At 40.8% G+C, this 26,431-nt stretch overlaps 1 protein-coding gene across 2 annotated transcripts in view; it reads right to left on the bottom strand.

The window, feature by feature from the left end:
- Positions 1–26,431, bottom strand: part of KLF12 (KLF transcription factor 12) — a 231,349-nt gene that overhangs the window by 8,963 nt on the left and 195,955 nt on the right. For both annotated transcript variants that reach the window (XM_053971027.1, XM_053971028.1), the window contains one exon: positions 13,024–13,181. In XM_053971027.1, the coding sequence (XP_053827002.1) occupies positions 13,024–13,181 (158 nt within the window). The remainder of the gene's footprint in view (positions 1–13,023; positions 13,182–26,431) is intronic.

Here is a 26,431-nt window from a genome sequence, read left to right as displayed (position 1 = left end):
TGGTCTTCTTGGCCACCTGGGCACATGCTGGCTCATGTTCAGCCGCTGTTCATCAGCATCCCCAGATCCTTTTCTGCTAAGCAGCTTTCCAGCCTCCCTTCCCTCAGCCTATAGTGCTGCCTGGGGTTGTTGTGACCCAAGTGCATGATACAGCACTCAGCCTTGTTGAACCTCACACAACTGGCCTCAGCCCATGAATCCAGCCTGTCCAGATCCCTCTGCAGAGCTTTCCTACCCTCCAGCAGATCAACACTCCCCAACTTGGTGTCATCTGCAGACTTACTAAGGGTGTACTTGATCCCCTTGTCCAGATCACTAATAATAATAATATTAAAGATATTAATGAAATCCTTCCCCCGGTACACAGAATTCTGTATCTTCCTTCCCTCAGCAGAAAACAGAGAATCCAATGCAAAAACGGATGGTTTGCATGAGAAATACCAGAAACAGGTTTTTAGTTCATCCATTAAAACAATATTATTTCAGGTAAGAAACGAAAGTCAGCTGACAGAAGGATGTGAGGGTAGATCACTCAGCTGGAGTTCCCACCTGTTGCTGCCAGCATCCCTCCTCAGTGAGTCCTGCCTGCCCAGCCCTCACAGAGCTATGTGAAAGAGACAGGACTGACGACATTCCTTGCAAGGTATTTACTCCACTGAAGGAGAATCACTCTTATAAGCTCAACCTAAGAGGACCTCTCATTGCTTTCAATTAAATATATACATGTAGTGTTAATGTGAAGACATTCACTCACATGCACCTTAAAAAGGCCGCTGTAAAGACAACTGTGAAAGAGACGATTGTTCATTAAGGTTAATCAACATTTTACACAAGTCTAATTTTTAGGGAAAGAATAGTACTACTGCTTTTCTCTTAAACAGCTACATTATCTGTGCATGCTTGAGTGCTAGAAAATAAAAATTCTTCATATACTAACTCTTAACCTTTTGTTTGCTCTCATCCCAGACATGAAGACTAACCACTGAGGTTGTCAAAACCAGAAGACCCAAGAGTTCAAATGATGGAGAAAGGACCAGGAGGAGCAGAATTGCTACAAGCCGAGAAGTTGGTGTCAGCTATCGCACACCAGCTTTGCCTAGTGAGAGCTTGAGCACTCATGGCTGAAATTGTCAGTGCAACCAACAGAGGGGAGCTGGGCTTCAGCAAGGCAACCCAGAGAGCAGTGTGTGAGGAGGCGGACAAAACTGGAAGAACTTAATGACACTACATCTATCTATCTATCTATCTATCTATCTATCTATCTACATTTCAAGACTGGATTGCAATGGAGTCGAAATCAAACACTCGACCATTCTGACTCAGACACTTTTGTCTCCGTGCGAGCACTTGAGTTTAAGTGTTTAAGAAACTCTTGGGCTTCAAGTATGGGCACATTTTGACACCTCATGCACCCAGACACTCAAATTCTCGTTCAGCTTTAAGGAGCAAATGCAGGCTGTGTGAGTTTTGCCTGGGGTGGTGTAAACACAGGAATCAAGAATTCAAAACAGTAGACAGTTTTGGGAAATTGGAAGCAAGAAGAGCTGCAGAAAGAGACTAAAAATGTGGCAGTTAGGAGGACGGGGAAAACTGAAGGAAGATAAAATCCTGTTAGTTCAATATTCTTAATCTATGAAGTTTTAAAGAATCTATCAATTTAAAAATAGATGCCTGAAGCTGTGAATATTTGCTGACCCTCTAATTTTGCATGTGCCTTTGAGAGCTCTATTGTTTCGTCCTGAAACCTGACAAAAATATCTCAAAACAGAGAAATTCCAATACTATTCTGCAGCTTTATACTGCAATACATGGACAGTGAACAGTACACCACAACAGCCATTTACATAGCTCAAGCAGGACCCTGGAGCATGAAAAAGTATTTCTAGACAGTTCTCTGTAGAAAATTAGTAATTTCTATTATTTGGGGGAGTTAATTACAAAGTTTTGAAGGGATGAGTCAACGCTCCAAATGAGAATAGCAATTTTTCAATCTTCTATTAACACAACATCTATTTCTAAGAGCCCTCCAAAACCATGCCTTTTATAGTACAGATGCGACAAACCAAATTAGTTTAATTACTTTTACCATATTATTTCTCCTAACCTACCATGACTCCTCTCACTTAGGCACTTAGGAACATGGTTACAATTACTGCTCATTAAATCCTCCAAAACTCTTCAAGTATTGAATTAATAATGCTGAATAATGACCCCTGTTCAGGCACTTCAAAATTTTCCACCCTTCACACAGCCCAACATCTGTCTTCCCATATCTTTATTCATGTACCCTGACATCTGGAAGACCATTCACTGAGGGAAATAAATCTCTTGAACTTTTACTTTATAACCCAATGACATTCATGTATTCCTTATTAAAAAAACCCTGTGTAGGTACCAGCCCAAGACATGCCATGTAACAGATGAAGGGATCAGAGTCTGTTCTGCACCATGCAGAATTTCCCATGTGGGATGTTCCTCAGCAGTTATCCTCTGCCCATCAACTAGCTGGTATCAACAGCATTTGATGCCAGACCAGATGTTTCAAAGACAGACACCACAAAACCACCACGTAAATAGTTATGGGTTATTCTGCCAGCAGAGAAACTGTTCTGGAACTCCAGGAAACAGAGCTGGGCTTATATTCATTCTTTAGGTGAGGAACCTTATTTACTGCAACTGCAGATGCCCCATGTACTCCCTCTGTCCATTTGCAGTTCCTTTCATTTGTCTATTATTTCAGTTTCATTTATCCAGCTGTTTAGCGGGCTCTTGGCAGCCATGAAGCAACACTGTCTACTACCAGGACAGAAAATATCCCAGTGCTCAAGCTGTGAACACTTCTCTTCCTCTGGCATCAACTCCCCTCTCTTTCTGGTATTACAGATAAGTGCCATGTCCCTTCTTATTTATGTCCTCCTCAGAAACCCCTATCATTTTTTTCTGCACATGGAAAAAATGACACCATGACTCTTGAGTTATTATGTCACTTCTCTGCAGCTCCTTCCTGCAGTGGCAAGCAGCGTTTTGAAACATTGCTAATGCTTTTATTCCAAGTAAGAGCCAACGAGGAAATAAACATAGCGGGCTGTTCAGGGGTAAAGGTTTAGCAATCTAGTCAGATTTTTTTTTCTATGTTAAGCTTTCATCACCCTGTGAAAGACGAAGTCAGAAAGCTTATGGAAACATATACATATACATAAGATATAGGTTTGTGTAGTAATTCCAGACAGGAAGGATGGGGGCACGGAGGAGATGACTGCTTACCCCATGCACAAAATACAATGGTTTTTAGTGAAATTTGCACAGTTCAATAGGTGGAACGTGCCCAGTTCGGCTATATACATCTTTATGCCCCAAGTTTCTACTGTCATTATTTTGGAAAGTATTCCCCACATAAAAACAGAGTGAGGTCACAAGGATTTAGCTCGAAACAAATTGGAAGAAAATAAATAAGCCAGCAAGCATGCCTCTGCCTATGTCTGATATGCTACATTTTCTAGTCGAAGTGAACAGATCTGCAGTTTTGTAGGGTTGAGGACATCTCCTGGTGATTCCTGGTTTGGTTTCTGCTGCAGGATGTTATGCAATATATGTAATGTATAGTATTTATGTCAGCTGTTTTCAGCTCCTATGTAAGCACCAGAATTGTTCTGAAGCATACAGAATAGTCCTAGTGCACCCATACTGACAGGACACTAGGAGAAGAAATCATACATTGAAAATCACAAATGATGGCTAATTAGATTTTGCGTTTCTACTAAAAATAAGACATTTCAGGCAGAAAAGAATCTTATAACAGCAAAAACACTATCTGATCATGAACATCCTCAGGCACTCCCAGAGGAAGAGGGGAGCTTAGCTTTCAGACATGGGGAAAGGGAAAAAGGACAATTCTCACATTTTATGTGATATTTTTATTAGTATAATTTTTTTAAAGAAAAAATAGAGCCCTTATCAAGCACTTTACAACTCTGAAATGCCTTACAAAGCTTTTCTGAAAATGTAATCCCTCACAGAAGTCTCGCTTCACAGTAGTATTGTGTAACAAATATCAAGGCCATTCTGCCGGTAGGAAAACCAAACCAGCAAGCATCAGCCTTCCCAAAACTGACGAGAGTGAACAGCAAGGCTATGACTTACACATTAGGAAACACTTTACTTTCTGTAATGAAAGTGCTAGATCTTAGCTTAAACCCTTTAAAACTTTGAAATATTTTCAATCATTTTGATGCAAAAATCTAATTCAATTATTTACTTAATGCAGTTACTAATTCTCTCTTTGGTGAACATAGGCAATTTGACTTTTATGTTTCAGTATTGTCAAAATATGCAAATAAAATATCTTTCCAGGAAGAGATTAGTTTCGTATCAGTTGAGCAAGTCTGGCAAAACAATTTCTACGAGCAGAACAGGAACATACTGTGCTGCCTGGGACACGTCTTGAAGTTCAGGTTTTTATTTCTTGTTCTCAGTCTGACTTAGGCAAAAGACAGGGACATGGTTTCTCCACGTGGAAACCACGAACAAAACAATTTCTTCAGTTCAAATATAAAGTGACAACCTCCACTCTAGAAGAAGAGACAGAACTTCACTGCACTTTGGCAGCCCTTGAACTCATTATTTACAAACTCCACTTGTGATAATTCAGGTGGGAGTCCTTTTCTCACATCAAAACACACGAACACATTTTCATTTCACTGCACTGATGAGCTTTGGTCCTGTTTGCCATCCTGGCCCTTCTTCTCACTCCCTCTGCAAGACCAGTCCTACTTGTTTCCTTCTACTACTATTGTCCCACATGCCACTCTAGGCATACAGCTGCCCCAGTCTGTTGCTATTTAAATACAAATCCCAACAAAAAAGCCTTTGGGACTAAAATCACAAAATTCAATTTGCTGTACTTTAAGAAGGCAAACCCATATTATCAGTCTCTGGTCTGTTCTGTAACCACATGCAAAGAAAAATGAGAAAGAGGGGGAATCCAAGCAAATTCCGTATTTTCTCTTTTTGGGGCTTCTGCAGAGACTTTGCCCCAGAATGGGCCCTACTAAGCACTATGTGACATATGAATGAATTAATACTTGAGGACAAGGATTAGTTACATACATTGCTAAGGGTGCTGCTGATGCAGTATGATAAACTTTAACTCCGGTAAAAATAGAAAAAGTAAAACACTTGGAAACGTAAAAGGCCTCCTCCTGTGCACGTGAATCCAGGAGCCAAACTAAATCCCAAAAGTTCATGGAAAATATAGTTTTATTAACCTTGCTGAAATTAGTTTTCTCTATGACATGGTGTGTATATGTAAGTTTTTAAGTATATGTTAAGTGCATATACATATATACTTAACATATATATATTATAGATATATCTGTAGTGAAAGATGACATGAAGTTTTCTTCTTCACAACAGCCATAGCAAATACATGGGACTATTGAATTTCCAGTACTGTGGGAAAAAAAAACTGAGGTTTTGCTTCTTATAGCAGCTTTCAGTCACCGAAATATTTGGGAAAGATGATGCAACAGATCCATACTTCCATCAGCAGCCAAGTGTATGGAGGGTGCCAGCCAATCTGCACATTTACTCTCCGTAACTGGGGCGCTGCAGTCTTGGGCTTTAGTCTGGCCTTCCCCAAATAAAACAACTTTCCTTCACTGTGGTCTACAAATGCAAGGGAGACACCAAACAAGTCACACTTCCCTACCCATCCACCTTCAATGCTGGTACTGTGACTCCTCCCAGCACTATTCTACCATGTTCATCAAAAGAAATACTCATGTTTCTCAATATGAAACTTAAACCTTTTTTCTTGAAAAAAAAATAAAAACCCCAAACCAACAATTAAAACTGCCAAAGAAATAATAAAGAACACCCCAAACAAAAAGTAACTAAAAGGCTTCAAAGGATAAGCTTTGTCCCACAGTTTTGCACAACTGATTATGTGGTGTTTGCACTGTGCTAGAAGTCAGGCTCAAGCAGAGGATGGGCACTGCTGTGCTAAGCTGATTATAGAAACAGAGCATTAAAAAACTCACCTTACATTTAAGCAAGTTGGAAATGTAATTAAACTTTCCAAAAGAAGATATACCAATTTTTATCACAATAAAAATCAGATTAAATATATACAACACTTAAGAAAAATATCAGCTGAAAAAAAAAATGTGCATGAGAAGGGACAAGGGGAAAGCTCATTAATGAGACTGAAATACCACTATTTCATATCCTACATGGATAAAACACTGATGTACAGAAAATAACTCCTCATCCTACACAGGTTTCATCAGATCTTTTTACTTTCCCATGAAACAAGAAGTTTTTGTAGAATTTACCCATGTTTCTAACTGCTTATTTGCAAAAAAAAGTGAAGAGTGAAAACACTAATTTTCAGTATCTAGCTCTTGTTTGCTTTTATGCATGGAAAAAAAAAAAAAAGAAAGCAGGAAAAAAAAAAAACCTGATTACAACATTTTTTAAAAAGCTTTTATGACGCTTACTTGCAGTTCTGAGCATGCTGCACTCTCAAAAACTGTGTTTCCGATTGAAGGTTGTCCTGACAAGCACAGGATGGGCACGAGCAACTTCAGACACACTTCCCAAAAGACATGGGTTGTCACCAGCAACAAATTGTTGTTCCCTCTGCTGGGGACTGAGTGGGCTGCAAGAGTTGGAAACCCTGTAGTGTGTATTTATTCCTCCAGGTCTGGGTGCAACATCTGGGAAAATGTTTTGGAAGCAGTGGGAGTAAAGACATCTTTCTTGCCTTCATGGCACTTCGGGGCTACACATGGTAGACCACAATCACGCCAGAGACCTCAGATGAACTGCAGTTCTTTGGAGGTAGAGCATTAAGTACTAAAAGGTTGGCTTCGAGAAAAATCTTATTCTGCATAATGAAATTATCATTATTCCCTCGTGCCACACACAGACAAAACACATATGCACCCCATATTTACAAAGTCAAGGGGCACTGTTGAAAATATTTTTCATAACCTTGAGACTGAAAGTAATCACAGATGCAATTAGACTCGCTTTCCCATCAAAGTGCCTTGGAATAACCACATGGGCACTCTTCCATATCGGCACAGCATCAGACCTACAATGCAGAGGAATGACTCCCTGTGTGTAAGGTGAATTCAGAGCTTGCAAAATGTGCCAGAAATGAAATAATTTAACTTTCCATAGAGCAGCTATTGGAAGAGAACTGGATGTACAAGCTCCTTCTGGTATGGACACCTGCCTGTAACCTGTAACTAGCTGGGCTCAGACAACGATCACACTTCATCCAGAGGTTCCCACTTCTACATCACCTTTCTAGGCTGTGGTGGTGTTGGTGAGTCTGCCCTTACACCCCTGGTACATAGTGCACCAGCAGACATCTGCTCTTAAATATATTTCTGTCCTGAAACGTGAAGCCTGCCACATCAATGGAGTAGGCTGAGGTTTCATTTATTAAATAACCAGTTTATCTTCTAAAGAGAAACTGCATGAAGAAAGAGCAGAAGGCTAGAAAGGAAAACTTCTGTGAAATATACTAGTTTTCACATTGGAAAGCTCTACTGTTTATTGAAACTGGCAGTAAATTTTAAACACTAAAAGAAAGTATTTCTTAGAAAATAAAAGCATCACCCAACACAAATAGACCCTCCTATTTTACTTAAAGCAAATTAATTTTTAAATTGGCTTTGTTTATTTAAAGTCCCAGTTTCTGAAACAGCGTAAGAACCTGCTTTTGGAGGTTTTTTCACTTGATAGATTTTCACGATACAGGTAGAGCTCAGGGACAAGGAGAACACAGGACATGAAAAAGAAAAGCTGGGGTTTTCTTTGAGTGAGTGAGTTTGCTGGGTAGGTGACAAAGAGGTGCTACAGACCAAAAATCTACACAGTTCAAGTAAAATCCAGACAGATTATTTTAAAAATGTTGCTTCTTCCCAATATTTGTCTAAAGAATGGATTACAAATCTGTAAATATCTCTCTGGAACTTATAGTTAGCAAAAGGCATTAAACAGACCTTAAAAAAACAACAGATAATGAATGGAGTTTTAAAACCTACAGAACAAAAATAGCTTTTTTGGTGCCTCTGACTTTTTAAGTCCACTCTGAAAGCGCTCAAAGGAAAATGTGAACAAAGACTAATGACAGGGGCCCTTTCATATTAAAATAATATATGGAGCAACAGTGAGTGAGAGGAATGCAATGTTTGAAAAAGCACAGACTAAATAAAACACCCATGTACTCACTAGTCCTCTCTCTTCTAGGGTGGTGTCTCAACACAGCTATGAAGGAACATCTTGGGGAGGGAATGCTGTCATTTTCTCAGGTACAAATCTGTACTTCTGAGATGTTTACTGTCTCTATGTAAAATTGCTGAAGACCCCTTGACACTGACAAATAGGCTTCATTACGTCTGTGGCAAAGGTATTTGCTCTCATCTCTCAGGAATGATATAGGCGTTGATCAAGGACAAAGCACCAAACACTAAAACAATTCATTTGGCCTGGGGGCTATATTCAGCCTGGCTCTGCAAGAGCCTGACAGAGCAGCCCCTCTACTGCAGCAGCAGCACTGAGAAGGGTGACTCAGACCCAGTGCCCACTGGGGCAGGACCAAGAGCAGCAGTTGCAGCCCAGTATCTGAGTCCCACAAAAGTGCTCTGGTTACAGACCTTGGCCTCCTCCACTCCTCCGAGGCAGGAGCAAAGCCATGCCTGTGGATATATGGTGCCTACACCCATGGATTAAATCCGTTCCTACTTCATGCTGGAAAGTCCCAGGCTTTTGCAGCTGTTGACCCCAGAAAGCCGCACTGTCGCGTTCTTTCAGAAATTTTAAACTAACAACCGAAATAAGGTTGCACAGATATACAGAATGCTGATTACTGCTACAGTAAATGAAGATACCGTGGAGGTGAGACAGAACAGATCTCTTGTGTTTCAGACACTAAAATTATGTCCCACATTACTTCAAAGCAGGCATCTTCTTTCTTTGTTGACTTCTTCAGGATGATTCATACAATGTTTTAAACTCTTTAGGCTTCTCCATGTGCTAAGGGGGTAGCCATGATGAACTAGAACTGGATTTAACCATGAGCAACTTCAGATGTTTAGAGGTACATAGAGTGGAAAGAACCAGTATTACTCAGTCTGTAGGACTCAGATGTCATACTGGAAGTGTCAACGGCAACTTTTGTATTGCTTAAAAGGACTGAAATAGCCACTACAGATCATAAAATGGCATTCTGACTTGTTTTCTTCTCCAACTTCCAAGTAAAAGCAGTGAAGTGAAGAAGGTGGGTCCCACCAGGGCTGCACAGGTGCACCCCTTAGGTGCACACCCCTAAACAGCATTTACACTCTCCCCATTCCTGGGGCCAGCACCAGCACCTGTGCCAAGTGCAACACAGATGAACACAAACTGGGAATGCAACCCATGGCTGCTGGTTTTCCCATTTTTAAAGATTATTCCTTTGTGGAGTCACACATTAGTAATTTTCTTTTAAGTTCATTGAAGCAGAAACTAGCTCAATGCAAGTCCAGTGAGCCAATTTCTCAGTTTTTCCTTGCAGAAAGAGTTGATAAACCTGAGCTGCGAGATTGCCTGCAAGCCCTGAAGGCTCTCCATCACAGCTGATACCTCCTGATAGCTTTATTTGATGATCAGGCAGAACAAAAACAAGAAGCTGATACTAGAAAGAGAAATTTAATACCAGTGCTTGTGATTTATGCAATGGTCTATCTATCAGAGGTTTCACTTGCAGTTTTCCCAGTCAGAGAGACAATACATAAGTCAAGTTCGCCCCCCAGTGGACTCCATGCCCACACCAGCACACTAAGTTTTGAGGACACTGGTGGCAAGTATTGAGGAGCTAGATGACAGCATACTTAAAAAAACCTAGGAGTTACTCCAAGAGAACTAAATTCAACTGTTACCATCTATAATATTCCGTTTCCAGTCTCCATGAGGATGAAAAGAAGTATACCTTCCAACCAACAAATCTGTTCATCCTGTCATAATACCACATAGTTTTTCCTCCTGTGTCTAAACTACTGTGAATGTTTCAGTGGCTATCCACACAAAATAATGTAGTTTGGAAAAGATCTTTAAGATCATCGAGTAAATGAAAAAAAAAAAAGTTCTCAAGCACATACTGCTTAGGTAAACAACTGTCAGCAAGATCAGCCTGCCTAAAAAAATAAGGTACAGATTATGCAATGCTGAGTTTCTGTGATCTTTTCTCAGAAAGTTTCCTACTGAAACTTGCTCACTCTTGCATGCACAACTGTCATACTTCATTTATACTTATCCAAAACTGCACTAATTACTGTGGGTCATATGTGAATAATTGACTTTTGCCTGAAGCAAAAGTAAAGGCCAAGATAAAAAATGCAAGATGAGATTAGTACATGGCCAAGTACAAGATGAGTACGCTGATGGCCAAGGCTACATGTAAGTCTGAATATACCAACTTCTTAACAAGACCTCTGAAGTGTCCCGTAAAACACAGGTTTTCTCACTGGATCCACTGGCTAAATTCAGCACCGACCATTTTTTCTAGACTATACTTCTTTCATCATGCCTGCTGCAATGTCAATATAAAGCAGTTATCAGCTGATTATTTAATGAAGGTTTTTGATTAGATTTTATTTTGCTTTTTCCCTGAAGTAATAACCAAGTACCAGCATGACTACAAAACCGTTCAGGCAGCTGTATTTTGGCATGGGAATTCGTTTCAGTCAACTCACAGCCTAGCAGGTATCCGGGCTTCCTCTGTACTCAGCAGTGAAAGAGAAGCACCTTTGCAAGCCAATATCTGGGTACACCTGAAGAGGGAATAACATGCCCCAGAGGAGCCAATCCCTCTTCTCTGACTACCCAGAGATCCCAGACAGATAACATAGCCTTGACACCAGCTGCTATGGGAACCACAGCTGGGGATATGGATCCTACGATTACAGCAGGTAGACAAACTCCCTTTTGTGCTGGTGGAGAGCTACATATGCTTAGACTGGGATTTGCCTACATCCTCTAAAGCCTTCAGTGCCTACTTCTGAGCACCCTATGTACACAGCCTGAGATTCAGCTATGTTGACTATCTAACACTGATTTAGGGTGCATTACCTGCAAGCACTGGTCTGCCCCATGAGATCACTGATGAATTACAGACGTTTGACAAATGTAATTCTCAGTGTTTTAAAATGTCATGGCAGAAAAGAGCGTCTTCTGTTTCTGGGCTGCCTTGGATGTGACATTTCTGAGGTTGTCCACATCTAGTTTGGTAACCCACATGGTGATTGCTTATACTCCTGGGCTGGTTGCCAGTCTGGCAGGATAGAAAAGAGTGACTTCCCTGTGGTGTAAGCAGATAAATGGTATTTTTGTTTCAAACCAAACCCTCTATGGCTCTTCTCTGCTAGGCTCTCTGTCTTTAAATCTGTTACAGCCATGTAATGCTCGAAGGGTGATACAGGCAAGAAAAGAAACAACATGGAAATCCAGCAGGGAGAAGGAAAACAACAGAGTAAGGTTAGACTGGGATAAAAGAGGTAAAATAAGAATGACAGAAAATGGTGACAGAGTAAGGGTATATAACAGATATTAGAAGAGTAGAGATGAAAGACCACATTTAAGATGGGAAAGAAGAAGGAAGACAAAAAAAGAATTAAGACAGGACACGACAAATAATGAGAGAGCAGAAGGTTCGTCTTAATGGGAAGATATGAAAAAGCCAGGAAAATTGGCCTGAAGTAAATGTAATTAAATTTCCAGGTCACCAGAACATTTCTGTTGTTTAAGGAAGGGACTTGTACCTTACAGAAATTGTTTTAGTAGGGGATATTAGGATGGAGCCTTGTTCAGAACTCCTCTCAACAAAAGCCCTACCAGCCAAGAGACATTTTGGAAAAAAGTGATGGAGATGCAGCCTCAATTGAAATGGAGAAGTCTTCACTTAATTTTCTAAAATGTCATACGCTTTAGAGTACATCAGATCACAGAAAGTGCCAGCAAAGATCCTCAGCAAAGAACAACATTGTCCTATATGCTGGATAAACCCCATCTTTCCTCCAAGGAGTTACAGGAATGCTGAAGTCCATTAAGAGCAGAGAGATCAATAAATTTAAGCAAATCAGCATCAGAGTAAGGAATAGCACTGAGGCTCAGAGTGTTCTGTCCACTGCCTTTCTAGGCATCCAATCAATCCCCTTTTAGACTTGCTCTTGATAACTTCAAATTGCTGCTCCCGAGTTTATCCACAATAAAATTACAACTATTACACATCACTGCTTCAGCTACCCTTACATGCCTGTCATACAGATTAGTAACAGCCCATAAAGTTAATAAGGACACCAGGTACTGACTGAGTGTTAGGTATGGTCACCCCTGAATGGGGCCCAGCTCCTCTAAGCATCTCTCTTGCATCTCTGCTGTAGGAATCTAGTGTGACCGATTCTCATACAGCGATTACTTCCCTCTCCAGTATGGGTTAGGTGCCTCTGAAAGCCTCCAGAAAGACATATTGAGGACTTGAGTTTACCCTTGAATTGAACTGAAGGATTTCAGTAGCTCCTGGCATCCAAAGGCTACATCCATAAAAGCAAGTAGTTTCATAAGGAACAGGTCTGTAGAGTGAAAAAAATGTTGCTGAAGATTCATGAACACACTGTATGCTCTTGATGGTTCTCTCTGGACTAGCTCTGGTTGGTCCCAAGCAATGATCACCCTTTGTTTTTTCAAGCACAGCAAGTATGTCCCTAGAGGCAACTTTTCTGTTTAGTTTCATCTGAGAAGAGTCTGGTTGGTGCTGACACCAGTCTTGGGCTGCCAAGAGGGGATGACAGGGAAGCTCCACTCAAAAGAACACTCTAGATCTGCACCAGAATGCCAGTGCACTCACAGACATCTCTGTTATTCAGGTACCGGCTTTTGGCTCTTAGTGTAGGATGACAAGCTCATTATGCCCTAAACTGGACAGAAAGATAGCTTCTTCTCTTGATCACAGTGCACAGTGACAGCAAATCTTACCTGTGTGCGTTCTCCGGTGAGCCTTCAGGTGGGAGCTTTTTGTGTATACTTTGTTGCATCCCTCAAAGTCACACCGATGGATGCGCCGCTTCCTGGAGTCTGGAGACTCAGACCTCCTCTGACGCCTTGTGCTCTCAATACTGAACGGTGAAATTGAGCTGAAAAACAGAACAGAAGCAAAAAAAATGAAGCAAGAGCATGGTGTATAGCCCAGGCCCCAAAAAAATCAGCTGTAACAGAAGTGACTGTGCTAGAAGTGGCGTAAAAATGAATTATCTATTTCCCTTTCAACATTTTGACACAATTAGTGCTTGAACTAGAGCATATTCTGCAGTATGAAATAACTGAAGGTTTGATTTAGAAGTGCTTATTGCCCAAAAAACCCCGCCATGATCCTTGAAATACTGCTCCAATAATGAAGCAGCCTGACTTTATCTGAGCTCTATTTCTATTTGACATGTGTTCAGGCACAAGCTCACTGAACTGTTTTCTAAACAAGTTTATATATAGCCTCCATAACTTCTCTTTGACAAGTTTAAATAGATAAAAAGCCTGAAACCTTTTATGAAAAAGTGTTTCCAGTACCCAGATCTGAACTATGGATCCTCACATTAGGCCAAACACCTGTTGTTTGCTTGAATGCAGACTGCTAACAGATCCAGATCACCCTGCAGCAGCGATTTTTCCATTTTCTCATTAAACAGTTCTCAATCTATCACATGCAAGCCAATGAAATTTATTTTCTTTCAGACCACTGATAAATGAAGTTTATTAGAACAAGGCCAGAGAGCAATCCCCACAGAAACACATAAATGCTTATCAAAGATACTTCATTAACAGCAATGTCCTATGGCCTATCCGTTACCCTAATTTTAAGCAATTAAAAATACAGCATTGAAGTAATGTTGCATGAGTTTCTAAGTACAGTGTGTGCTGGACCCATTACTTGTAAAAAGCCTTGCTACTGCAATGCATTTGGCTTGATTAGATAAATTATTATCAAGTTGAAAGGCCATGATTCAAACCCTCACTGACTGCCAGTAATGCCAGTAATCATACCACTCAGCCATAAATCATTATTAACTGATCATTCTATCAACCTCACTACGATTATATTGCACAGTAACCAGGATCACCCACAGCTACAGCAGCCTGTTTAGTTAAGTACTAGAACAACTCTGCCCTTCATCAGGTTTCTGGGGCTTCCCAGGTTTATTGACATTCAAGGTAAATGGGCTACAGACTCATTAGCCTGCTCTTTTAGACTCTTAAGATCAATCTGAAGGAAAAGCATGAACCTTTGGGAAGCTACAGGGTACTAAGGTGGGCATTTGAAAGGAGCACTGATGTTGATGCATCTGCTGGGAAGCACCTCTGTTAATACCGCCCTGCAAGCTCCTGTCAGAGGAGCTCCTGCACAGCTGTAGCTGTTACTGCATACACTGAACTCCTAGAGCTTTCCAGAACTTGCTGAGGACTACTAATATGGGGTTAAAAGTTTGCATAAAGCTCTCACACCATTAACTCATGATTTCACTGATGTTCTAATTCTCTGCATACAAATCTCTAAGCCTTGAATTAGTGGTAGTCCAAATTACGCAGTTTTATTTTTGTTTAAATATTTTCACAGTACAATCCTAATTTGAAGCACTAATGGGGAAAAAAAAAGTACTTTCTTTCTGAGCAGTACTCTTTTAACATATATTCATATTTCCCCTGCAGGCAAGAGATTCTCCCGATTAATTATATTTGCCTACAATATGATGCATGTACACAGATGTGCAGAGAATTCCTGAAATGGAGACAGAAGTGGACAGAGAGCCGTAGTAACAACATTAGCTGGCAAAAAATGTCCCCAGGAGATTAAGAAACATTAGCACTTTATGACTGGAATACAGATATGTCTAGCTCTCGCAGAAATGGCTTAGGAATTGCATTTAAGCATCTGAATCTCAGAACAAATAAAAGTCTTGGGTTTTCACTGAGACAATTCACTGAGAATGGTTTCACTACTCCAGTAGGGATTTTTTTTAAACATCCCACCAGCTGAAATAAAAGCAAACTTGTAAATCAAATGTTAAAGGTCAATACTGAACATATAAAATCCAGTGCTCAAAACTAGGAAATCCTGATCTTTAAAAGTAAGTATTTGTGCATCTTTTTTCTGCAAGCAACTTACGAGCTGTCTTAAAACCCTATTTTGTAACAGAGTGTTCAAATCCTGGATAGTACAGCTCATTTAAATAGGAGGAGGATCAAGCTTAAAATGCTGCTGCAATTTCTAGCCCCGAGACAAACTGAACCTTGAGAAGAGTCAGCACCTCATAAAAAGCTATTTGTCACATACGAGAAAGTGATCTCACTGCTCGGGACTGCTCTGTGCTTTCCCAGATATTATATAGAAGAGGATGACACAGAGAAGTCCGTGAAGGTGGCACATGATCAATGCTGCTGCTTTTTGACTGGATTGCTCCCTCTTTCTAAATAGTGTAGGACCCTACTTATCCCACAGGAGGGAAAATAACTGAGTAAGCCACAGAAGGTGATGAATTTTGTCACCATCCCTTGAGAGCTTCACAATCATCGCTTGCTCAGCACAGCAAGGAGAAAAGCTCTTGTCAGCTAGAACCAGCAAATGTCACCTCATGCTTTCCCTTTGCAGCCGTGCAGCATAAATGACAAACTAACCAGCAGAGGAGACGCACATGGCAAGTGAGAGCATATGTCCGAGGTGGTTTTCCTCTGCCACTTCAACTCCTGTGGCATAGGGGGACCCCCACTGCAGACATGTTCAATGGTGGAAAAGGAGCCAGAATCTACCTAACACCACCAGCTTGGTTTTAGCCTTGCAAAAGCTGCGTGACTTTAAATGGGGATATCACCAAAGACACTAAAAAAAGCACAAAGTGCTTTTTTGAGCTTCCTCAGGTTAGTCCCTCTCACAGTAACTTCCAGATGATTTGCTGATATTCTTTCCCTTTGCCGTGCAAACAGTAAAGGGACACATTCTTCTTTCCCCAGCAATTTCTATAAAATACCCTCACCAACCAAACAGATAGAAGGAAAATCTAGGCCTTTTGAAGGCCACAAGGGCTGTGCCAGCTGTCTCTGGTCAGCACAGGGTTCCCAAAACTACTGTTTGATGGCACCATGGTAGACAAAGATTTTGAAATGGATGTATCAGGGAATTCACAGGCATTTATTTTTTAAACTAACTTAGTTTTCCTCTTTCTTTAAAAATCTATAAAATAAATAAAGAAAAAACACCACAGGAAAGACCACAATGCCTCTCTTTCCCCAACCAAAACCCAAACAAAACATATCGTAGCAGCCTCTTTCAAATTTAAGTGCCGCCCCAGAGACTGCACAGAAGGAAGATTTGGAAACCTGTCATCAGCCAAGAGCTACCAGGGTATACCCTGAGGAGGAGCTGCCAATTCTCCTGTTAATGGCCACAATCCCAGGCAGCCTTTAAGGCTCAAGGTGGACTTTTGCAGTAGGACTGATGCCACACTTAACAGCTCAGCAGGATGTATTAAATCACTGCTGAAATATGAAGTTTGAAAGACAAATTAACAAAGAAGAAAACTGGGTTCTAACGTGTCAGCTTGATGGTTATTTATTTGCAGCTCGTTATTTCTAAAACCAGTGTAATTTCTATGTTAGTGTAGAAATTGTTACATCTAATGGGAATCCTGGGAGACCTCTGGCTGCCTCCATAAGCTGCTGCAACACCTGTAGTCCGTATGGTTGGTAGGGTGAAATGAATAAAACCAATGTGAGCATTTAGGGTGATTTATAAAAATTCAGCCATGTTACTTCCAGCTAGAAGTGAAAACATGCATCTTTGCAACTCACACAGGGCCAAGTTCTTGTCTCTCTGATAGAAAGAAGTCTGCAAAACATAACATCGACTAGGGCTTCACCACTAGGTGGCCATGAAGTTCTGCTGAACGGGATCTGCACTGCATGAGATGTGGATTATAACAACCTTGGTTGCAGGATTATTTTTCCTTTCTATGAATGCTGACCATGACCTCCTCGGTGTTTTGCCTCTGTTCTGTATGGACTGTGAAAAGCCCTTGGCACAGGCAGTGACACTGTTAAAAACCACATGTAATGGGTGAATTTACACTGATCCTGTGTTTTCTGAGCAATATGCCAAGCAGAGCTGTCTGGGGAACACAGTTTGTTTATTAAAGCTTTGAACTGTGTTCAGTCTCGTGACACACCACAAGTCCCTGTACACTGGCTGCTCCCCACTCACAGTGTGCTCAAGTGCACTCACCCTGTGGCAAACACACAGGGTTACCTTCGGCCACCGAAGCACGAGCTCCTGGGTGCTGCTGGCATGCCAGTGAGGTGGCCAAGGGCTGGCTGACATGGCCAGCAAGGAGCGAGGGATGTGCAGCAAGCCACGCTTCAGTCTTTGCTCTACAAACCAAACAGCGTCCCAGTGCTGCATCTTCATCCTTGTGATTATCATTTTTACTCCTCCTTGGCCCCTCCACTATGAGCCCAGAGTCTTTGGTAACACATCCTGCCTGCCTCCAAAGTCCTCATGGAAAACACATTGATTCAGGGCTAACAGGTCAAACCAGTTTGTACCCAACATCCCTGTCACCTTATCTAAGTCTCTCCTCTACAGCAATCATGCTGCATTACCTTCCTCTCTAGCTGGCCCGGTAGTTAGTTGAGAGACTTGTGGCTGCACCCTAGTAACAGTCCATGACTGCTAAAAGCAGATGCTCTCTTCCCTTTGGGGTGAGACCCAGGAGGTTATCAGCCATGTCCCCTCCACTCTGGCTACTATAGGAAGAAAAACCAGATGGGGCTCACACCCGTGCAGCATCTGCTCAGCCCATGTAACACAAGTTGTGGTCCTCTTGTGCTTCTTTTGGGGCTTCTTTTTGGGGCTCTGAGTACAGGATTTGGCTGAGATGGCACATCAGGACAGTTCCATTCCAGCTGCTCTCTGCTGTGTTGGCACCAGCACTTGCCTGATTCTGCAGCAAGCCGGTGCAGGACCAACAGTAACGAGAAGAAAATTCTGCCAAAAAAAATCAGGGAAGCTTTTGGTAGCTTGACTCCCTAAGTAGGAGAGTATGCCAAGTACCTGCACTGACACATGGCAGAGGATGGGAACCTATGGCCATGGGTTAGGGGAGTGTCATCACCCCTTTTAGTGGCAACCAGCTGTGATTACCACAGCTTCCATGTTAATTTAGAACATGTGTGAAGAAATCGAGAACGTGGACATAGCAATCAACATCAGAAACAACTGGACAATACAGCTTTTGTTCCACAGCAAAGTGTTTCCTGTAATATTTGAGTATAAAACACATAGAAAAATAACCACATGAATAGATAACCTGAAAACAAGAATTGGGAGATATGACCATGTTGACTAACTATGAGCTGATGATGTGCTTTGGCAATACATGATAGAAGCAGTCATAGCCCACCCTCAGTTCAGTTTTGGATATTCAGATATTTACAGGTTTTATGTTTTTAAGGGAAAAATATCTCACTATACAATATTCAAATAATGTATAAATTTAGCAATGTGGATCTTGACTTTATGAGACATGCAAAGGTTCTGGGTCAGCCTGTAAGTTATAGTAATTAGAAGTGCAGGCAAATTAAATAAAAGCAGAAAACTAGAGTACTACATGCCTGTGTTCAGATGGTAATGAGCAGTTGAAGAAAATCCTTGGATCTCTAGGATTTGTTCAGTGTTCGAAGGGAACCAGGGCTGCAGAAAGATGTATCATGGGTTTTGGCTGCTTAACATTTATAGAAACTAGAGCTGTTAAGTGACTAACTATAGACATAATTTTTTAAAATCCCAGCTTTTGGATTCAGTGTGGGATGGCACCCCCTGGGCATACGGAACAGCATGCTCACACACCCCCACGGCAGCTGTCAGTCCTCTTTTGGTTCTCAGGGCAGCTGCCCACCAAAAACCCTCAGAAGCAGGGATAAGCACAGTCCCAGCACCTTTGCTTGGCTCCTCTGGCACTTTTGTGAATGAACACACCCACAGCATCACGCCACTCATTCGAGGAGCTGATGTCACTTAAGACAAAGTATCTTCTGTTAGTTAAGAGCTTAAGTTTCACACGCTAACAGACATGTGAGTACTCTGTGCCTTTTTGAAAAGCAGCTTTGAATCACATTTCCCAGATTCCAACTCTCCATTACTTTATTTTGTAGCAACTTTTCACATAATGTAATTTCATTTTCTGGTAGGCCATGTAATGTTACTATCCCACTCGGGATAGTGGTAACACTACACACTACACCATGAAGAAATATGACATGGATTTTATTTCTCATTACAGTTTATAAAACTCCTTCTAGTAGTCAGATGCCAAAATCCTACTATATAAAAACATAGTAGTTTTTTTTGCTATAAAATGCTTAAATATCAGTGCCATCTCCTGATAAAAATCTTCACTCAAATATTATTTTTTTTTTAATTACAAAGTTGCTATTGTCCCCTGTTCATAAACAGATGCACATGCGTATATACACATGCATTTTTTCTCCTCTGATTCTTAGATTCTAATTAATGTTTCATGAAAGGCAAACAGCTGCCTTAGGAATGTCAGACATTAAAACATATCAAGCAGTACTTAAGGCGATCATAAAAGGAAAATATGTGCTACTCCTTTATTAGCAGTAGTTACTTCAATCACTGTACTTTAAGGTGATGTTATACTCTAAATTATACTTTTTGTCAAGAAAGAAAGGAGGAATTTGGCAGCATACATAAACAGCACACATATTAAATGGGAAAATTACATGGATAAACAAGACAGAGATACAAGATTATTTGAATACATCTGGTTCAGAAAGTCCTTGAGCTGAGGCTGGAGCGAAGCTGCCCAAGGAGCAGGTGGGTAGATGATAGTAGGAGCACAGAAGTTTCTCTGTTATGCTCTGAACTAGATGTCCACCACCAGCTCCTGCCAGTGTCCGGTAAAGAGGATCCTCTGCTCCAGCTCCATATGGCCATTCCCATCCATGCTGTTATATCCCTGACCTGGGCAGTCAGCAAACAAAACATCCTGCACATCTTTGACCTTGACTTTATCTGCAGCATTTACTGCTGAGACCAGATAAAGGTACTTGAACTGCTGAGCTGCCTTGCAAAACCTGAGCATGCCACAACATTGCTCTGGCTGGGGTGGAAGAGGAAGCACAACTATACATGGAACAAACTTCTGGCAAAAGGAAAGAACTTTGGGGCCTACTAAAAGCACTAATGTAAACCACGGCACACCTGACCAAAACTATTCATCACTTCTGTTACCAGCTGTGTTAAGCTGAGACACTAGACATTTGTTTGATCTTTCTGATCTATATTAGTGCTGTGGGATCCAGGAACACTTTCCAGCTCTTAGGATTTGGTGTTCTGAGGTACATTCCAACTCCACAGTGGACTGAGACCCAAATACACACCCTAATCTCCTCTTTCATGCTGCTCCTCTCTTCTGACTTTCTAAGGAAAGGAAGCTGTCCAGAAAGCATCTCTGACATGCCCCAGCACACCCCCCAGATCTGGTGACTGGAGGACTGTAAAGCATTTCTGACAGAGAAAACCCACGAATTTAATCTATTATGAACTCTGAAATGTCACAGGAAAAAACCCTACCAAAACTTTTCCATCTATTTTACCTTTATTAACCAACAAAATTTTACCCTAGAGAGCTACTTTGTGAAAAAGCAAAGGAATTACATGCTAACTACTTTGCACCTAGGCATTGCCTACATTATTAAAATGCTTCTTCCTGGTTTTGAGAAAATTCATGGCTGTATGACAACTTGCACTACTACATCCAGCAGTAGCCAAACCTGGGCAACAGCAACTCCCACACCAGCCCTACTGAATTACTGAGATGCTCTTTAACAAGGATGAATTTCATGTTTCTCCTAACATGCCAGAGCATACAGAGTTTGCTTCTACCTGCAAAGGTTTTAGAAACATTTGACAAGAAGGCTATTATGTTTTACACACAGACTTAACGTTTTCAGTAATATTAAACATAATTCTGTTTCACTGCTCTGTCTTTCCCTTGGTTTGGACAGATGGACTCATATTAAATGAGACACTTGCCCTTAGATTTTGTCAGAGATTCTGAGGTGACACATGAAAGCAGTTTACATATGTTTATAAGTATTTTTTCTAACATGTGCATGTTACAGAGAAGGCACAGCTGCAATATTGACCCTTCCAGCCCATCAGGATGGCTGAACAGAGTGCAAAGACTGCTCTGGATGTTGAAGCCCATGTTAACATCTATTTTTTTAACATGGTGTATTATCATGGAATAAAGACTAACAGAAAAACTCATCTGTGGAGGGAATATAGATTTTCTGCTCAGCAAGGTTCTTCAGAGTTAGACTAAGTTGTTCACAGTCTTGTCCTGTTTAAGGATGAAGATGTTCAAAGACAGAAAAAAAAACCCAAACAAAAACCAGCAACAGTTTCTGGGCAATGAGTTCCAGTGCTCAGCCACACTCATACTCTAAAGAGAGTTTCTAATGAATGCTTATTTTTAGTAAATAGTTCCTACAAGGTTTTTATATTCATAAACACATGTATCTACACATTATAATGAAAGACTACTAAGTGACCATGAGCTAACATAAACCTTAACTCCTCTTAGAAAAACCTCCAAAATTAGCTTATTTTGCTTTAGCCTGATGTTTTTTTCTCAACAGGAGTGAAAATTAATGAAAAAAAGGAAACCTCAAGCCGTGGGGAAACATCTTCACAATGAATTTGCAAGTGGACTAAAGTGCATGGGCAAGGGTCTGTTCTTTGAATCTGAAGACAAAGCATTGTGTATCTTCCTGGAAGCAGGAAGAATTCCTGAAATCCTGTATGCCTCACATGTTTGATGCATGCTAGTTCAGGCCTGGGAGCTGAACCTGGTCTAGCAGAGAAAAAGTACCTTATTTCGTCCCCTCTTTCAGAGGTGGCAGAACAGCAGTGATCATTCACAGGAGCTCCAGCTGCACTAATTCTCCCTCCAGACAGAGGCTGCATCAATGCCGAGTCTGTTCTTTCTTTCTTGCTTCCTTATAAACAGAGCAGAAAATTGGGTAACTGAGCACCTACAACTCAGCTCTGAGATCACAGAGCCCTCTCCTGCTTTTTATCTCTCCTGTTTCTGATTCATACTTTTTCTTCACACTTTTCTGGCAACACATATTGCAAACAAGCCTTGTCAATACTTGTACTCTCAGCAGAAAATTATTTAAAACAGGGAATAAAAACTACTCTGTTGCAGACATGGGATGAGCTGAAATGTTCTTCATGGAAATAAGATAAGTATGTACATATATTCATGTCTTTCACCTTTGTTCTGGTTATTTGTTCAAAGAGCACAGACCCTCCACTTGCTAGTGTAGGACTCCCTGAATGTTCTACCTTGCTCTCCAGATTTCACTTTCTTCTACTATCTCTAATTCTGATTCTTCACGCTGTACAACACAGTAGTCAGTCCCAGTGACTGTACAATGATGACTCTTACATGTGCATCCACCTCCTCTTACTGGTCAGAGTAACAAATGTAGTGGTGATTAAAAATTCTCTGTTCTGTATCCTTAGGTGACAAAATTGCCACTAACATCTTACCAAGTCAGTGATACTAAATGAAGACATTGTTTCCATTGGGACTGAAGCTCATGCAAATGACCTTCACTTTCTTCCTGTTCAGAAGGGTTATTACTGATAAGTTAAATATTTGATTACCCTAGATACCTATGTGAAATCCAGTTATGGGCGGTCATCTGTCATACTCTGTGTCACCAAGCAGATTTTGTTAACTACTAAATGGTCGACCACACTGAAGTGTACATTTTGGTGTTTATATACATATTTATGTAGACAGCCTGCCCCCTCAAGCCATCTCAGAACAGCATTTTTTTTGTGCCCCACAGCCTTTTACAAGCTCCTGTGTGAGAGTATATATTGCCAAGTATTCATCTATAACTGAGATAATATAACTATCATACCTATTTGATCTGTCTAGGAAAAAAAAAGACTAAATCATTTAATTGATTTGGGGGCAAAATAGTTACTGAGTGCAAGATCATACTTCAGGGATTTGGGTTTCTCTTCCTAAGATACTTTCTAATCAATAAATTCTGAGATTTATAGTTTTGCTTGTTTTGTTCTTCTCGAGCACCCTCTCCTATTGAAAGGAATTTTTAATAAAAGAACAAGAGAAAAACATCCTATAAATCTAAACTGTACCACTCAAGGGCTCTACAGATTGTGTTACTAAGCACTTTCATTAACAAGGAATCCTGATGTATTTATTTTATACAAGAAATCAGCTTTTCTGTTCAATATGCTACCTTCTACCTGGCTTTACAGCCACTCATATCAATGATGTATTCCTTCATTTGGATTACGAGATCCTTGCCACATCTTCATGGCTGTTTGTGTTTGCAAAACAAAGTAGAGTGAGGTCCCAGTACATGAACAGAGTACTAATACCCTACTGCAATATGAAGAAAACCCACTACCTCTCCTTGCATCTGTGATTTTCCACACCTAGTTATAGCAATGGTCTCACCTGAAGCAATGTTCTAGGCTTCACCAGGCCCAGCCTCTTATAGTACTTTCCCAAGGACTGCCACTTCTTTTCTCTTCCTTAATTTCTCCCCTCTTCCCCCAGACTTGCTACCAATTCCCCAGATGGAAACTGTCTCTCTAGAGAATCACAGGGCCAGGTTTTGTCACTGAGTGTCATAATTTACAGAGGTAGAAATTTACATAGTTGTAGTTTCTGTATTTGCTGGTATTTGGAAGATTTCTGGTGGCTTCATCTGTGGCTTCACCCTGGATGGAAAGTGTTCCTGAAAGCTGCAGAAATCACTCAGACATACAACTTCCGAAAAAGGGGAACTCATGACTACCATCTATGAGCTGGAAGAGGTACTGCATCTTTTTACTGGCCTTGCACAGATCTGTTGCATCATGTGGGCAACATTCCTTTTCTTCTATTATTAAAATCAACCCGATTTCCATCCAGCAAATAGTCAGTCTGCGGCAAGTAGAGTTTTTCCACTTGTAATTAATTATGCACCAGAGCACTAATGTACTTTTCACACATATCAAAAAGCCAAATTTCAACAATTCCTTGTTTATCATCACAACAGGTCACCAGCCACAATGATATCCAGCTTGGACACAGGCCTCATAAGGTCTGGCAAAACTCCTATTCTCTTCAGTGGAGTCAAACATAGGATTTCCCAACAGAAGGAAGAAACCAGAGTATTGTTTTCATGAAATGGTCGTCTCAGCACTTTCTCAGCAAGGCAGAATTGCATTTAGACTCTCAAGTCTCATGAGCAAGGCAAGGTTTGATTAAGATAAAAATTTCTTCTGTAAGCAGGCATATAGTTTACATTTTCTACTAGGAAATATACATCTTTAACACATCTGCTTGTCACAGAAATTGTTCCAGTTGCACTCAAGAGTCTGCACTCTTGAGTTTGCACTCACTGAGTTTGCACGCACTTTGAGTTTGCACTCAAAGCCTATTTTTCCTGATAAATACACCATAATACTTTTCCAAGAGCCTTGGTTAGGCTGGTAGCCGAGAAACTCCACTCCTCTGGGCTTCACTGGGTCGAAGTGACTTCATGGGCTTGCTCTCATGGTCATCCACTTGAAAAACTAGGTGGCCCTCACTGTGGCTATTCCCTGGACAGGGAAAACTACAAGTATCTTTAGGATGACAATAACCTTCTTTAGAAAGGCAAGAACAAAATCCTGATGACTTCTTGCCATCAAAATAAACCTCAAGATTTTACTCCATGCATACTCCACCTCTGCTAAACCAAAAACTGAACTGAGGACTTGGGTGTTTATATTCACTATCACTTTGTATGTGAATTTTTGCAGGGATTTAAACTGGGTAAGATTTAAATGAAGTTGCCTCTTCAGGTTTTTTGAAATGTAACATAATGCATTCTGCTGGCAAGGAATGCTTCCTTACTGGTAAAAAGGGCATATGTCTCCCCTTGGGATGTCAAGTATTCAATTATTTGAGAGAAATTATTCTGCTATTTCCAACAGACGTTTTGTGTGCTGTTCAGGAAAGGATAAAGACATACAAAGTTGAACAAGCTTTGCAACCATCAGATTTTTTTACCTGGCCCTTCCCTAGACACTAGAAAAAAATTCCATGTTTGCAGGCTTTATGAAAGCAATTTTATTTCATTTCATCCCACAAGAATTAGTTAGGTTAATCACTTGTTAACAATGTTGCCCAACAAAAGAAAGAGAATTCATAGTAATATAGTACAGCAATTAAATGAACATCTTCTAACAGGAGGTTAAATGGCCATGCTTTTTTCAGGTTAGCAAGCTTTTTCCTTTGATTTGAAATTGTCTCAGGGATGAGGGAAGGAACCAAGTTTCCCTCTATGCAGAAAGATCATCCTGTCACCAGCAGAATTTCTTGCAGACACCTTAGTAATGGAAATCAATCATCCTTCACCCACATGATGTTCCTTGTCCTATTTAGTGCTACATAATATTTTCATGGCCTCGTTATCAATACTTGATGTATTTATTATTTACACTACCATCATTATAATTTATTTTCACACTTGGAAGCACACTCAACGTTACAAAGGGAACCTTGCAAAGAGGCAAAGGGAATCTGCTCTCTTGGAAGCTGTCATATCCCTCCCAACTGCATCTCCTACAATGCTGAGAATCAAGGGATGGTAGCAACGGGACACTCCATTCACCTTGCTAATTTATGCATGTTGCTCATTAGCGCAGGTCCATAGATCTGAGTGGCTGGAAGACAGTACTCTGAATTTCAAGTATCTTAACTGTACAGTCAGCAGCACTGGTGTCACCGTTTGATGCTGGCGCAATGCCAGTGCCCTCATGAAAATACACTTTTCTAAATAAATGCTGTGAGATGTGATCAGGAACAGAGCAGAGCAGGCCTAAGCTTAATAACAAAGGAAAAAAAAAACTTTATTAAACTACTACTACTATAAAAGACACACTACTACTATAAAAGACACACAATAAATCCAGGATGAAAACCTTCCAAAACATTCCTCCTCCCCCCGTAATTCTAACAAAACTACAGTGAGACACAACTCGGACTCTCGATCAGGTTCTCACCCTTCAGTTAATCAATACTCAGTCCATCAAGCGAGAGAGGAGCCTCTCCTGTGCCACAGACCCCCCAGGAAACACAGTTGCCACCTCCTGTGTTTCCATGTCACACATGGCAACCACCCGGAGAAAATCTGCCAGTGTGACACTCCCCTTTCCATGTCACAGTGCTCTCACCACCGTGCATGGACAGACTGCTCATAGGGCTCCTTTAAGGATGCTTTGCCAAGAGCCAAAAGA

The sequence above is a fragment of the Vidua macroura genome, chromosome 2, assembly GCF_024509145.1.
Source record: "Vidua macroura isolate BioBank_ID:100142 chromosome 2, ASM2450914v1, whole genome shotgun sequence".
In the NCBI taxonomy this organism is placed as follows: domain Eukaryota; kingdom Metazoa; phylum Chordata; class Aves; order Passeriformes; family Viduidae; genus Vidua; species Vidua macroura.
This window is presented reverse-complemented; position numbering and strand designations above follow the sequence as displayed.